The sequence below is a fragment of the Peromyscus californicus genome, unplaced genomic scaffold (genome assembly GCF_007827085.1).
Source record: "Peromyscus californicus insignis strain IS unplaced genomic scaffold, ASM782708v3 Scaffold_23__1_contigs__length_62951481, whole genome shotgun sequence".
NCBI lineage: Eukaryota > Metazoa > Chordata > Mammalia > Rodentia > Cricetidae > Peromyscus > Peromyscus californicus.
The window spans coordinates 61,171,635-61,185,743 of record NW_026294534.1 but is presented as its reverse complement, the minus strand read 5'-3'; the positions used below and the strand labels follow the sequence as shown (position 1 = coordinate 61,185,743).

General features: G+C 60.5%; 1 protein-coding gene across 1 annotated transcript; it reads left to right on the top strand.

The window, feature by feature from the left end:
• The first annotated feature begins 364 nt into the window (after positions 1-364).
• LOC128119432 (gamete and mating-type specific protein A) lies at positions 365-4,455 on the top strand. Its single transcript, XM_052752826.1, has 5 exons — positions 365-452; positions 1,927-2,076; positions 2,395-2,538; positions 3,587-3,747; positions 3,853-4,455. Exons 1-5 carry the CDS (start codon positions 365-367, stop codon positions 3,898-3,900), a joined length of 591 nt encoding a protein of 196 aa, XP_052608786.1. The 3' UTR covers positions 3,901-4,455.
• Positions 4,456-14,109: the final 9,654 nt, after the last annotated feature.

Below are 14,109 nucleotides of genomic sequence, written 5' to 3'. Positions count from 1 at the left end.
AGCGGCCACACAGGGGTGTCTCCAGCGGCCACACAGGGGTGTCCCCAGCGGCCACACAGGGGTGTCCCCAGCGGCCATACAGGGGTGTCTCCAGGGACCACACAGGGGTGTCTCCAGGGACCACACAGGGGTGTCCCCAGCGGCCATACATGGGTGTCTCCAGGGACCACACAGGGGTGTCCCCAGCGGCCATACAGGGGTGTCCCCAGCGGCCACACAGGGGTGTCCCCAGCGGCCACGCGCCGGTGTCCCCAGGGCAGCGTGGGGACGGACCGGCGCCCTGCGCTCCCGCGCTGGCCGGCAGGGAGCGCGCGCGGGCGGCGGGCGGGCGGCCGCGCACCTGCAGCCTGGGCGGTCCGCAGGAATGGCGGGTTCCCGACTGCTGCCCCTGGCGCTCGGCCTGCTGCTGCTAGTGAGACCCGGCGACTCCTCTGCTGTCCTCGTATTCTCAGGTAAGCTGGTGGAGGGAAATGGCGTGGCTCCGGGGGACAGCGGGGCTGGGGACACCGAGCTCAGACCCTTCTCTCCCCTTCCCTCCCAGACACCCCTCAGGGCCACCTGAGCTGGGACAGAGGCCAGGGACCTCCCCGACACTTCGGGGGCTCCAAGCACAGCCCGCCCCACCCAGCCGCGGAGAGGACACACACACACTCCCCTGATGGTGGGAAGGGCCAGGGGTGGAGAAGTTCGTGGCCCCGACTTAATTCCCTCCGTCTGTTCCCGAAGACAGCTGAGTTTATTGTAGAGGACGGTTTCATTCCCAAAGTCCCACATTTATCCCTGGAAGCCCAGGCTGGCTCCAGCCCGTGAACGACCGTATCAGGGCTGACTGACATGGCTTGGCACCTCCAGCCTTCCATCTTGGAGACCGGGGGAAGCCCAGTGCCAGGCACACTGCCCAAAGCACCTCTTCTCCCTTTCTAAGTTTCCAGTAAATCACGAGGACCTGCTCAGTGCCAGGTACTCAGTAGGGTTGGTGTTTGCCGTCACCTCCTCTTTCCAGACTCGCTTGTTTCATCAGCTCACTGAGAACCTTAACTTACTCCCAAGTTCTGGTTTGGCTTGGGGTCCACTACGGTACCTGAGTCAACTTCACTTCCCCAGAAATTTCTCAGTGTGGACTCACATTCCTAGATTCCTTTGCTGAAGGGCCTGGGAGACTGAGGTGTGGGAGGGGTCGGCTCGGCATACCCTCCCTGCACCCAGGGTCAGCACCTAGATGTTATTTCCTCATATCTGCTGTGTGGGGCGAGGCTAGGAGGAAGCAGAGCGCTCACCCCGGCAGAAAGGACAAGGGAGGGGCAAAGCGGCTAATGAGTGACCTTGTGCCCCGCACACCTGGTTGGAGCCACCTGGACCTGGGAAGGAAGTCATGGCAGGAGGTAGACCAGGAACTATTTCCACAGCCTCTGAACTCCTGTAGGGATGGGATGTGAAACCGGGGAGCCTGGAGGGACAGTGAGTCAGACACCCGAATCCTGGGATTGGCAGAGGCTGGGGTGTGGCTCAATGGTAGAGCGTGTGGCCAGCGTTTGGGGCAGAGTTCAAACCTTAGTCTAATTCAGGGCTCCCCAGTTCTCAGGGCTCTTGAAACCTCTGGACAGGGGTGGTACCTGCTCCCCGGGGCAGAGCTGAGTAATGCTTCAACTTTCTGAGACTCAGTTTCCCTCTCCTGTGAAGTGTGACAGATGATCTGTACCTGAGTCGTAACAGGTAGCACTCTAGCCCAGATCTGAGCGTCAGGCAGGGTTGTCTTAGGTGTCCAGAGCGCTTGCAAGCTCAGCTCAGAGCACTGTTGTTAGCCAAAGGTAAGAAAGCAAGTCCTTGACGTGCTGGGCAGGGCTGAGATCAAAGTGAGCAGCGCCTCCCACCCTCCTGCCTGCTGCCCAAGCTTCATAGACACACACACCCATCTTTTTTTTTCAGGTGTTGCTTTTACAGTATTCTGGGAGAGCACAGTAGCACAGTCTACCCCAAGTCCAGAGACATCGCCTGCCCCCTCCACCCCAAGTCCAGAGACATCGCCTGCCCCCTCCACCCCAAGTCCAGAGACATCGCCTGCCCCCTCCACCCCAAGTCCAGAGACATCGCCTGCCCCCTCCACCCCAAGTCCAGAGACATCGCCTGCCCCCTCCACCCCAAGTCCAGAGACATCGCCTGCCCCCTCCACCTCAAGTCCAGAGACATCGCCTGCCCCCTCCACCTCAAGTCCAGAGACATCGCCTGCCCCCTCCACCTCAAGTCCAGAGACATCGCCTGCCCCCTCCACCTCAAGTCCAGAGACATCGCCTACCCCCTCCACCTCAAGTCCAGAGACATCGCCTGCCCCCTCCACCCCAAGTCCAGAGACATCGCCTGCCCCCTCATCCCCCACTCCAGACTCCAGCTCCACAGGTACAAACCCAGGCTCAGTCTCCCCAGAGCCAGAAACAGCCTCTCTCCCCAGCTCTGGCTCTCCAGGTTCTGAGCTGAGCACCATGTCCCAGTCCACGAACTCGGTTCTGCAAGGGTCACCCACTGTGTCCAGTCCTGGCCAGGGTAAGTGTAAGGATTGGGGGTGTGGGCTGGAACCTGACTGCAGTTCTGGCACCAGTCAGCAGGGGGCGACACAGCCCTGGGAGTGTGTGGCCAGCGTCGACCCACAAGCCACCTTACCCCACTGTCTGTGCCCTTATTAACTTGCTGGCGTGTGCTGGCTCCTGAGGACACAGCTATGTGCAAGGAAAACGGGTTGCTTTATCTAGTTGTAGCTGTGTGCAGGGCCCAGTGCCGTATTCCTGACACCAGGAGGAGGTGGCAGGGGGATTACCTCAAGTTTGAGACCAACCTGGGCCACATGGTGGGTCCCATATTAAAAAAAGAAAAGCAGCCGGGCGGTGGTGGCGCACGCCTTTAATCCCAGCACTCGGGAGGCAGAGGCAGGCGGATCTCTGTGAGTTCGAGGCCAGCCTGGTCTACAGAGTGAGTTCCAGGAAAGGCGCAAAGCTACACAGAGAAACCCTGTCTCAAAAACCAAAAAAAAAAAAAAAAAAGAAAAGAAAAGAAAAAAAATCCACATGAAGTTATATACTTGCTTATAAAATAACAACATAGGCCCGGGAGTGTGGCTCAGGGTGGAGCCCCGCCTAGAATCCCCAGTGAGGGGCTGGGGGCGTGGTCAGGGTGGAGCCCCGCCTAGAATCCCCAGTGAGGGGCTGGGGGCGTGGTCAGGGTGGAGCCCCGCCTAGAATCCCCAGTGAGGGGCTGGGGGCGTGGCTCAGGGTGGAGCCCCGCCTAGAATCCCCAGTGAGGGGCTGGGGGCGTGGTCAGGGTGGAGCCCCGCCTAGAATCCCCAGTGAGGGGCTGGGGGCGTGGCTCAGGGTGGAGCCCCGCCTAGAATCCCCAGTGAGGGGCTGGGGGCGTGGTCAGGGGTGGAGCCCCGCCTAGAATCCCCCAGTGAGGGGCTGGGGGCGTGGTCAGGGTGGAGCCCCGCCTAGACTCCCCAGTGAGGGGCTGGGGGCGTGGTCAGGGTGGAGCCCCGCCTAGGATCCCCAGTGAGGGGCTGGGGGCGTGGCTCTGCCCAGGGCTGACCCCTTCCTCTCCCCAGATGCAGGCAGCCTGTGGATCTCCACATCGCACAGGAACCCGGGCGTGGTGATTGCCGTGTGTCTGCTTGTGTCTGTCTTGCTCATTGGCTCTGCGTTCACTGCCGTCAGACGCTGTCATCGAGATGCGCCAGCTTTTCATAATCTGGATACAGTGTCCATGGTGAGACGGGTGTCCTCAGGGTCGGGGCAGCTGTCTTCTCGTCAGACATTCCCCTGCGGTAAAGCCCTGTGGTGCTTAACGCTAACGCGTGTGTTCCTCTTCTAGGGCAGTGTGAGCCAGAGGCTGCCGTTTGCAGACCGCCTACAGTCCTGACTGTCAGAGGCCTAGAGATGAGCTGGGGGGTAGCGCCTGGGGAAACAGTCGCTGGAAAAGTCCCACAGTGCTGACCTGGGGATATGCCTGCGGCAGGAGGATGGCTTGAGCCCAGGAGTTTCGGGCCAGCTTGGCCCACACATCTAGTACTCAACTCAAAAAATCAAGTCAATCCAGGGGTGATGGAGCATGTCTGTCATCCCAGAACCTGGGAGGTAAAGGGAGGACCGGGTGTTCAAGTCCACCCTGGGCTACATAGGGGGTTTGAGCCAGCCTGGGCTACGTGAGACTGTCTTAAAAAAGGACAATAATTGAGGGGGCTGGAGAGACGGCTCAGCAGTTAACAGCGCTGGCTGCTCTTCCAGAGCAGAGCTTGGTTCTCAGCACCCACACAGCAGCTCACAGCCATGTGGGACTCCAATTCCCGGGGACCCGACGCCCCCTTTCGGCCTCTCCAGTCACGAGACTCGCAGGTGATGGATACACAGACATACTTGCAGGCAAAACACATAAAAAAATGAATGAGTGTAAACTAAATAAATGAAGTCCTTGGTATTCATGGGTGATTCATGTGACCAGTAGTGACTAAGCGTCTGTACCAGAGTCACACTGGTGACCCTGTGTCTGCTCTCGGGGTGACAGCTGGAGATGGGCGAGCACTTCAGAGGAAGCCACGGGGCAGGAGGCAGGGTGTTCTCCTCACCCCAAGGGCTTGTGTGACCCAGTGTCCTGGCAGGACAGAGGCCACTCTCTAAGGATGACCCAAGCCTAATGGGAAGCAGCTGGGGAAAGCCACAAACCCAAATCACCGTAGGAGGCTCACACCGTGCGAGCAGAGGCCCTGTGGCAGAGAGGCCCACACAGTACGTACAAAGGCCCTGTGGCAGAGAGGCCCACACAGTACGTACAAAGGCCCTGTGGCAGAGAGGCCCACACAGTACGTACAAAGGCCCTGTGGCAGAGAGGCCCACACAGTACGTACAAAGGCCCTGTGGCAGAGAGGCCCACACAGTACGTACAAAGGCCCTGTGGCAGGAGAGGCCCACACAGTAGAGCAAGGGCCCTGTGGCAGAGAGGCCCACACAGTACGTACAAAGGCCCTGTGGCAGGAGAGGCCCACACAGTACGTACAAAGGCCCTGTGGCAGAGAGGCCCACACAGTACGTACAAAGGCCCTATGGCAGAGAGGCCCACACAGTAGAGCAAAGGCCCTGTGGCAGAGAGGCCCACACAGTAGAGCAAAGGCCCTGTGGCAGAGAGGCCCACACAGTACGTACAAAGGCCCTGTGGCAGAGAGGCCCACACAGTAGAGCAAAGGCCCTGTGGCAGAGAGGCCCACACAGTAGAGCAAAGGCCCTATGGCAGAGAGGCCCACACAGTACGTACAAAGGCCCTGTGGCAGGAGAGGCCCACACAGTAGAGCAAAGGCCCTGTGGCAGGAGAGGCCCACACAGTACGTACAAAGGCCCTGTGGCAGAGAGGCCCACACAGTAGAGCAAAGGCCCTGTGGCAGAGAGGCCCACACAGTAGAGCAAAGGCCCTGTGGCAGGAGAGGCCCACACAGTACGTACAAAGGCCCTGTGGCAGGAGAGGCCCACACAGTACGTACAAAGGCCCTGTGGCAGAGAGGCGTGGACTTGTTGAACATTGAAGAACACAAGGGCTAAAATGAGTGTGAAGGGAAGGAGAAGGATGTTTCCAGCAAGCCTCAAAACCTTCTTGGGGCAGGAGGTGCCAACGGCCTGCGCAAAGGTCGGGGGCAGACAGTGCTGGCTGCCTCAGATCCTCTGCCCATCCCCTCCTGCGGTGGCTTAGGCTTGTGGCCGGGGACCCTCCAGACAGACAGCTTTTCCGAGACACCACTGGTGTCTCCAGCAGAGGGTGACTGACCCAGGACCTGCCCTTCACTGTGGCGGGGGGTCAGCAGAGTGAAGAAAAACACCCACCAGGCAGGTCACGCTTTGATGGCCGCTGGCGTCGGTGGTGTGAGGACCTGTGGCCAGTCTGTGGGAGGCTGGGGTGGAATATTATCCTGTGTCAGACCCACAGACGCGAGCGGCCACAGTCCTCTTCCAGCCCCAGCTCCCTGGGTTCCCCACTTCTGACTGCAGCTCTAATTTGTGGATAAAATTTGACCAGAGAAGATCATTAAGCGCCTGGACCACACAGCATAGTGGAATAGCTTTCCTAGAGCCTCGAGGGGCCTTGATTGGTGCGTTACCCCCCAAATACCAAGGTAACGTCGTCTCAATCTCAGGCTATTTCTGTCCTGTGTCATGTAAATACATTAACAATTAAACCTTCTGCCTGGCCATGCACCACTACCCCCCCACTACCCCCCCCACTCTGTCCCCACTTCCTGTGTTCACACACGGGGTCACACATGGGCACTCACACACCTTCCGGCCCTGTAGTCACCTCGCCCTACCCCCTCCTCCAATCCTGAGGGTGCCGCCTGGCTCAGCTCGCCTGGCTCAGCTCGGGTCTGGTGCTGAGTTAAAGGACTCTGCGGGGAATGGGACGGGGCTGCCTTCTGCTCCTGAGGCAGTCACAGAAAACAAGAGCAGCTTGGGGTGAGTACCAGATCTGTGTCAATTTGACAGGATCCTGCGTTTGGGGAGTTGGGGTCTCAGGAGCCCCCCAAGCACCAGAGTTCTGCTGGGAGCTGAAGGGATTCCCCAGCTGAGCTGGCACCAGGGTTCTAGCCCCTCAGGCTGGCCAGATGTGTGCAGCAATCCCTCCAGGCAGCTGCTCCCTGGCTGCTCTTGCTGATGTAGCTCTGAAGCTGGCTGCCAGGCGCTCAGGGTCTCACTATCCCCTTCCTCATCTAGAGAAGCCTGCACCATGAGGCGGAGCAGTACGGCACTGTCCTTCCTGCTGAGTGAGGTGAGCAGCACTGATCTGGGCTCAGTGTGGACCCAGGGCCTGAGGTCCCTGTTCTGAAAGGCCCCGAGTTGCCCCACATGAGTTCACAGGGGAAACTCCGGTACAGAGAGGCTATGCAGGATTCCAGGAAACCAGTGAGCCAAGCCCACGACCCGAATGCAAGATAGTTTTTATTCATTAAAAAAAAATTAAATTTCATGTGTATAGGAGTTCTGCTGGAAGGTATCTGTGTACCACATGGGTGCAGTGCCTACTGAGGCCAGGAGAGGGCATCAGATCCCCTGGAACTGGAGTTACAGACGGTTGTGAGCCTCCATATTGGTGTTGGGAACAGATCCAGTCCGGCAGAAGAGCAGCCAGTGCTCTTAACCACTGAGCCATCTCTCCAGAATCCCCTCCATTCGTTTTAGATTTATTGTTCATTTTTGTGTGTGCATACTTTTTTTCCCAGGTGAGACAGGGTCTCATGTAGCCCAGGCTAGTCTCAAAACTTTCAGTGTAGCCAAAGATAACCTTGACCTCCTGACCCCTGTGCCTCTGCCTCCTCCACAGGCTGAGGGCTCACACCTCCTTTGTGTGTGGTGCTACAGATGGAGCCCAGGGCTGCATGCATGCTAGGCAGGGCTCCATCCACTGGGGAGGGAGCTGCCTGGAGGCTGGGAACAGGAAAGCTGGGGAGGGCAGGAGTCAGGGAGGGAGCCTCAGGAAGAGAAGAATGGGGGGGGGGTTTCTGTGGAACTCAGAAGGGCAGGCAGCCCCACAAGGCTCACAGGCTGGCCAGGCGCTGCCCGGACAGCCTTTGCCGTCAGTTAAATTATCTATTTATTTTTGAGACAGGCTCTTCCTATGTAGCCCTGGCTGGCCTTGAACTTGCTGTGTAGACTAGGCTGGCCTCAAATTCACCAACATCTGCCTGCCTCTGCTTCACTGGGGGAATAGAGTCTTATGCTACCATGCTCAGCCCCTTTAAAAAGTTCTGGGTAACAGGGATTGAACTCAGATCATCAGGGTTGGTGGCAAGTCCCTTTACCTGCTAAACCATCTCACAGGCCCATATTTTCTACACTGAAACATTCTTAAAATTAAAACAATTTGAGTTAGGGTCTCCTTATGTAGACCAGGATAGCCTCAAACTCATAGAGATCCACATGCCTCTGCCTCTGGAATGTTGGGATTAAAGGTGTTTGTGCCGGGGCAGTGGTGGCACAGGCTTTTAGTCCCAGCACTCTGCAGGCAGAGGCAGGAGGATCTCTGTGAGTTCAAGGCCAGCCTGGTCTGCAGAGTGAGTTCCAGGATAGCCTGGGCTACACAGAGAAACCCTGTCTCGAAAAACAAAAACAAACAACACAAACCCACTTCCCCCCCCCCCCAAAAAAAAGGATGTGTGCATATGGCTTAAACTTTTTTTTTTTTTCAGACATGAACTCACTGTGTAGCCCAGGCTGTCTGGGAACTCATGGTAATGCTCCTGCCTCAGTCTCTCAAGTGCTGGGATGACAGGTATACACTGCTTTCTTGAGATTCTGCCCAAGAAAGAAAATAAGGAAGGAGGGAGGGAGGGAAAGAGGAAAAGAAGGACAGAGAGAAGAGGAAACGGTGTGAGTATCTGAGCACGCCTTAAGGAGGGGACTGTGACCTGGCAGCAGGTGCGCCACTGGGAGACTGCGGAGGGCTTCCTGGAGGAGGCAGTAACTGCAAAGACCCTGTGGCAACTTGAGGAGGAGGCTGGTGAGGCTGGGAGAGAGCGAGCCAGAGGGTGGGAACAGCCTGGGGTGGGAACAGCCAGTCTGTTCCCACCTGAACCTGTTCCCTCCCCAGCCTGTTCCCACCCCAGGCTGTTCCCACCCCAGGCTGTTCCCACCCCAGGCTGTTCCCTCCCCAGGCTGTTCCCACCCCAGGCTGTTCCCTCCCCAGGCTGTTCCCACCTGAGCCTGTTCCCACCTGAGCCTGTTCCCACCTGAGCCTGTTCCCTCCCCAGGCTGTTCCCACCTGAGCCTGTTCCCACCTGAGCCTGTTCCCACCTGAGCCTGTTCCCACCTGAGCCTGTTCCCACCCCAGGCTGTTCCCACCTGAGCCTGTTCCCACCCCAGGCTGTTCCCACCTGAGCCTGTTCCCACCCCAGGCTGTTCCCACCTGAGCCTGTTCCCACCCCAGGCTGTTCCCACCCCAGGCTGTTCCCTCCCTAGGCTGTTCCCACCTGAGCCTGTTCCCACCCCAGGCTGTTCCCACCCCAGGCTGTTCCCTCCCCAGGCTGTTCCCACCTGAGCCTGTTCCCACCTGAGCCTGTTCCCACCTGAGCCTGTTCCCACCTGAGCCTGTTCCCACCTGAGCCTGTTCCCACCCCAGGCTGTTCCCACCCCAGGCTGTTCCCTCCCTAGGCTGTTCCCACCCCAGGCTGTTCCCTCCCCCAGCCTGTTCCCACCCCAGGCTGTTCCCACCAGAACCTGTTCCCACCCCAGGCTGTTCCCACCCCAGGCTGTTCCCTCCCCAGCCTGTTCCCACCCCAGGCTGTTCCCACCAGAACCTGTTCCCACCCCAGGCTGTTCCCCTCCCTAGGCTGTTCCCACCCCAGGCTGTTCCCTCCCCAGCCTGTTCCCACCCCAGGCTGTTCCCACCAGAACCTGTTCCCACCCCAGGCTGTTCCCACCCCAGGCTGTTCCCTCCCCAGCCTGTTCCCACCCCAGGCTGTTCCCACCAGAACCTGTTCCCACCCCAGGCTGTTCCCTCCCTAGGCTGTTCCCTCCCCAGCCTGTTCCCACCCCAGGCTGTTCCCACCCCAGGCTGTTCCCTCCCTAGGCTGTTCCCACCCCAGGCTGTTCCCTCCCCAGGCTGTTTCCACCTGACCCTGTTCCCCACCTGACCCTGTTCCCACCTGAGCCTGTTCCCACCCCAGGCTGTTCCCACCTGAGCCTGTTCCCACCTCTTCTCACCCAGGGCAGAGCAGCCTCTGCCTGTGGCCTCCAGCAGCTGGGCTAGACCTGGTCAGCACTCTCGGAAACTCCCTACAGATGGAACCTTGGCCTCACACATATTTCCGGAAGCTCTACCACCCCGGGGTCTGCTCTGTGCTGCCTGACTCTAGTCTCTCCTAGGATTGTTGGCGAAGGAGTTCTCAGTCATCCTAAGCCCCGATCACGCTTGGATCCACTCTTCCCTCACTCCCCACCATCTCTGTCTAGAGCTCTGGTGAGCACGCTCCCGGCCCTGGGCTCCATTCCCAGCAAAGCAGAAAGTCTCAGCAACTCAAAGGGCCACACCCTCCAAGGAGCGTCTTAGCGGGTGCTACGCACCTGGCCTGTACAAGGCTCTGGACAGCACAAAAAAATCCCCCCAAAATCTTTACAGAATAAAATACAGAACCTGAGCTCCGCCCCAAGCCCTCCTCTGGCCGCGCCCCGGGCCCTCCCTTGAGCCCTACCGGGACTTTTCTCTGAGACCCGCCCTGTACGTTCCCTGGGCCCCCAGACCCGCCCCGAAGCCCCGCCCCCAGGCCCGCCCCGAAGCCCCGCCCCCAGGCCCGCCCCGAAGCCCCGCCCCAGGCCCGCCCCGAAGCCCCGCCCGCAGGCCCGCCCCGAAGCCCCGCCCCAGGCCCGCCCCGGAGCCCCGCCCCCAGGCCCGCCCCGAAGCCCCGCCCCGGAGCCCCCGCCCCCAGGCCCGCCCCGAAGCCCCGCCCCCAGGCCCGCCCCGGAGCCCCGCCCCCAGGCCCGCCCCGAAGCCCCGCCCGCAGGCCCGCCCCGGAGCCCCCCGCCCCCAGGCCCGCCCCGAAGCCCCGCCCGCAGGCCCGCCCCGAAGCCCCGCCCGCAGGCCCGCCCCGGAGCCCCGCCCCCAGGCCCGCCCCGAAGCCCCGCCCGCAGGCCCGCCCCGGAGCCCCGCCCCCAGGCCCGCCCCGGAGCCCCGCCCCCAGGCCCGCCCCGGAGCCCCGCCCCCAGGCCCGCCCCGGAGCCCCCGCCCCCAGGCCCGCCCCGGAGCCCCGCCCCCAGGCCCGCCCCGGAGCCCCGCCCCCAGGCCCGCCCCGAAGCCCCGCCCGCAGGCCCGCCCCGAAGCCCCGCCCGCAGGCCCGCCCCGGAGCCCCGCCCCCAGGCCCGCCCCGGAGCCCCCGCCCGCAGGCCCGCCCCGGAGCCCCCGCCCCCAGGCCCGCCCCGAAGCCCCGCCCCCAGGCCCGCCCCGAAGCCCCGCCCTCAGGCTCTCTGGGCCCCGCCCCCGACTTTTCCCTGGCGTCCCCCCCTTCCCCCTCCCAGGCCCTCTGCTGGGAACTGGGGAGGCTTTCTATAATGGTGACTATTATAGTGAGTCCTACGGGATCCGACCGGGGCATAAGGCAGAGGGAGGGTCAGTTTGGCCGGTGTGATCCGGACGATCCAGAGCAGGGAGGAGCCTTGTCCTGTGCCCGGTCCACATCGAGGCTCAGCCGCTGTCTGTTCTCGCCCTTCCACACCGTGGACCCGCTCTGGCCCTGTGGCTGTGTCTGCAGGCCTCAGTTTCCCCCACTTACTCTTCTGCCTGATGCTGGAGGCTCAGGAAAGAGCGGCGGAGGGTTGAGCCGCCTCCGGTCCCCACCGACCGCACCCTTCCCGGAAGGCTCCATTTCGTGGGGCCGGCTGCCGTCAGCACTGGACAGCTCCCTGCCATCCCGATTCCCTTCCAGTCGACAGCCCAGCAGTGGGGTGTGCCCAGCTCACGGCTCCCAGCGCCCTGTGTTCAAAACCCCAGCACCAGTGACCAGGAGCGAGGGACAGGACCTAGCACCACAGATTTTTTTTTTAAGTGTGGAGTTGAGGAGATGGCTCAGCAAGTGCCTGCCTGAGTTCAGTCCCGGGGTCCACAGGCTGGGCGGATAGAACCAACTCTTGATAGCTGTCCTCGGACCTCTACTTGTGGGCTGTGGAATGTGTGTGCTCCCCACAAATAAGGCGATAAACATTAAATGGAATAAAACCATAACACACACACACACACACACACACACACACACACACACACACACACACACGGCCTGCTCCCCAAGGGTTAATGCACTCAGGGAAGCTGGGCACAGTTCTCAGCGTTGGTCCTGGTGAGAAATCTGTGAAGCTCGGGGGTCCCTTGGCGATATCCCTGCTCATGACTTCTTGCTGTCTCCCCCGCGAGTCCAGGAGCCGGTGGATTCGGGAGCGGTCCCTGCCAGCCCTCTAGGTGGGGGTGTGATCCGGAGACATTTCTCAGGGACCCTGCTGCTGCCTGCACTGTCCAGCAGCCTCAGGTCCTCAGGGGAGGCAGAGTCTGGTGCCCATGTGGTTTTCACCATCGGAACTGGAGGGAAAGAGAGAAACCAGGACCCAACTCATTGCAGGTGAGGCGCCAGGTGTGCCAGAGGAGGCAGAATTTGCGTGTTGCTTGAGCCCTTCACATCAGCAAAGGAAGTCAGGACAAGAAGTCAAACATGGCAGGAGCCGGGAGGCAGGAGCTGATGCAGAGGCCATGCTGCTCACTGGCTGGCTTCCCCTGGCTTACTCAGCTGCTTTCTTATGGAACCCAGGACCACCAGCCCAGGGATGACATCACTCACAATGGGCTGGACCTTCCCCCATCGATCACTAATTAGGAAAATGCCCTACAGGCTTGCCCACAACCTGATCTTATGGAGGCGTCTTCTCAGTTGAAGTTTCCTTCTCTCTGCTGACTCCAACTTGTGTCGAGCTGACGTAAAACTGGCCAGGACGAGGGGCTGTGGGGCCAGGGCTAGACTCTGGGTATAAAGGGCTTGTTCAGCCAGCACCATATAAACCAGGGGTGTGACACTTGCAGGGATGAAGTCAGAAGGGTCAAGAGTTCAAGATCAGCCTCATCTCAGGGGCAGCCGGGTGGAACTGACAGGGCCTGGGCTGTTAACGGACCCAGGAGGGGGCTCAGCAGAGTCTGGGTGGGGGCCCTGGTGTGTGGACCAAGATGGGAGCTTGGCTTATCATGGCGCACACCAATGAAGGTGGAGACATCTCCTGTAATGTCTGTTTTGATCTTTGCAGTGAGGCCAAGAGGCATGGGAACCATGTTTACACACCCACCCCACCCCTGCTTTTCAAGACAGAAAACAGGGCGGGCAGCAACTTACCACTGTCAGTTTGGGAGGGGTGGAAGGCAGGGGACTGGGGACCAGGCGTGGAGGGGCATGGCTTTAATCCCAGCACTCAGGAGGCAGAGGCAGGAGGATGTCTGTGAGTTTGAGGCCAGCCTGGTCTACATAATGAGTTCCAGACCAGCTTGAGTTACGAAGTGAGATCCTGTCTTAGACACTGTTCTACTGCTGTGAAGAGACACCATGACCAAGGTAACTTGGAAAAGAAAGCATTTAACGTATGGCTAACAGTCCGGGTAGTCCATGGCCATCATGGTGTGGAGCAGGCAGCGGACATGGTGTGGAGCAGGGCGGCGGGCGGGCATGGTGTAGAGCAGGGCAGCGGGCATGGTGTGGAGCAAGGCGGCGGGCATGGTGTGGAACAGGCAGCGGGCGGGCATGGTGTGGAACAGGCAGCGGGCGGGCATGGTGTGGAGCAGGGCGGCGGGCGGGCATGGTGTAGAGCAGGGCGGCGGGCGGGCATGGTGTGGAGCAGGGCGGCGGGCATGGTGTGGAGCAGGGCGGCGGGGCGGGCATGGTGTAGAGCAGGGCAGCGGGCGGGCATGGTGTGGAGCAGGCAGCGGGCGGGCATGGTGTGGAGCAGGCAGCGGGCGGGCATGGTGTGGAGCAGGGCAGCGGGGCGGGCATGGTGTGGAGCAGGGCAGTGGGCATGGTGTGGAGCAGGCAGCGGGCGGGCATGGTGTGGAGCAGGCAGCGGGCGGGCATGGTGTGGAGCAGGCAGCGGGCGGGCATGGTGTGGAGCAGGGCGGCGGGCATGGTGTGGTGCAGTAGCTGAGAGCTCACATCTGATCCTCGAGGAGGAGGCAGACAGAGTGGGCCTAGCCTGGGCATTTTGTTTGTTTGCTTATTTTGTTTTGTGAGACAACGTCTCACTCACTGTTTACCCCTGCCTGTCCTGAAACTCGCTTTGGAGACCAGGCTGGCCTCGAACTCACAGAGATCCACCTGCCTCTGCCTCCTGAGTACTGGGATTAAAGGCGTGCGACACCATGCCAGGCTGGCCTGGGCTTTTGAAACCTCAAAGTGCATCTCAGTGATTTACCTCCTCCAAGGCCACACCTCCTAATCCTTCCCAAAGCTGTTCCATTGATTGGGAACCAAGCAAGCACTCAAGGCTACGAGCCTGTGAGGGCCATTCTCCTTCAAACCACCACAGGCCCTGTCTCAAAACCAAAACCCAACACAGAGAGAGAGAGACAGAGAGAGAGAGA

Bases quoted from the DNA above. Each gene is read 5' to 3' on its own strand.
- LOC128119432 (XM_052752826.1), top strand. From the start codon at position 365: ATGGCGGGTTCCCGACTGCTGCCCCTGGCGCTCGGCCTGCTGCTGCTA. The intron at 2,077-2,394 runs GTCCAGAGACAT...CCAGCTCCACAG, and splicing joins GCCTGCCCCCTCCACCCCAA to GTACAAACCCAGGCTCAGTC. The intron at 3,748-3,852 runs GTGAGACGGGTG...TTCCTCTTCTAG, and splicing joins ATCTGGATACAGTGTCCATG to GGCAGTGTGAGCCAGAGGCT.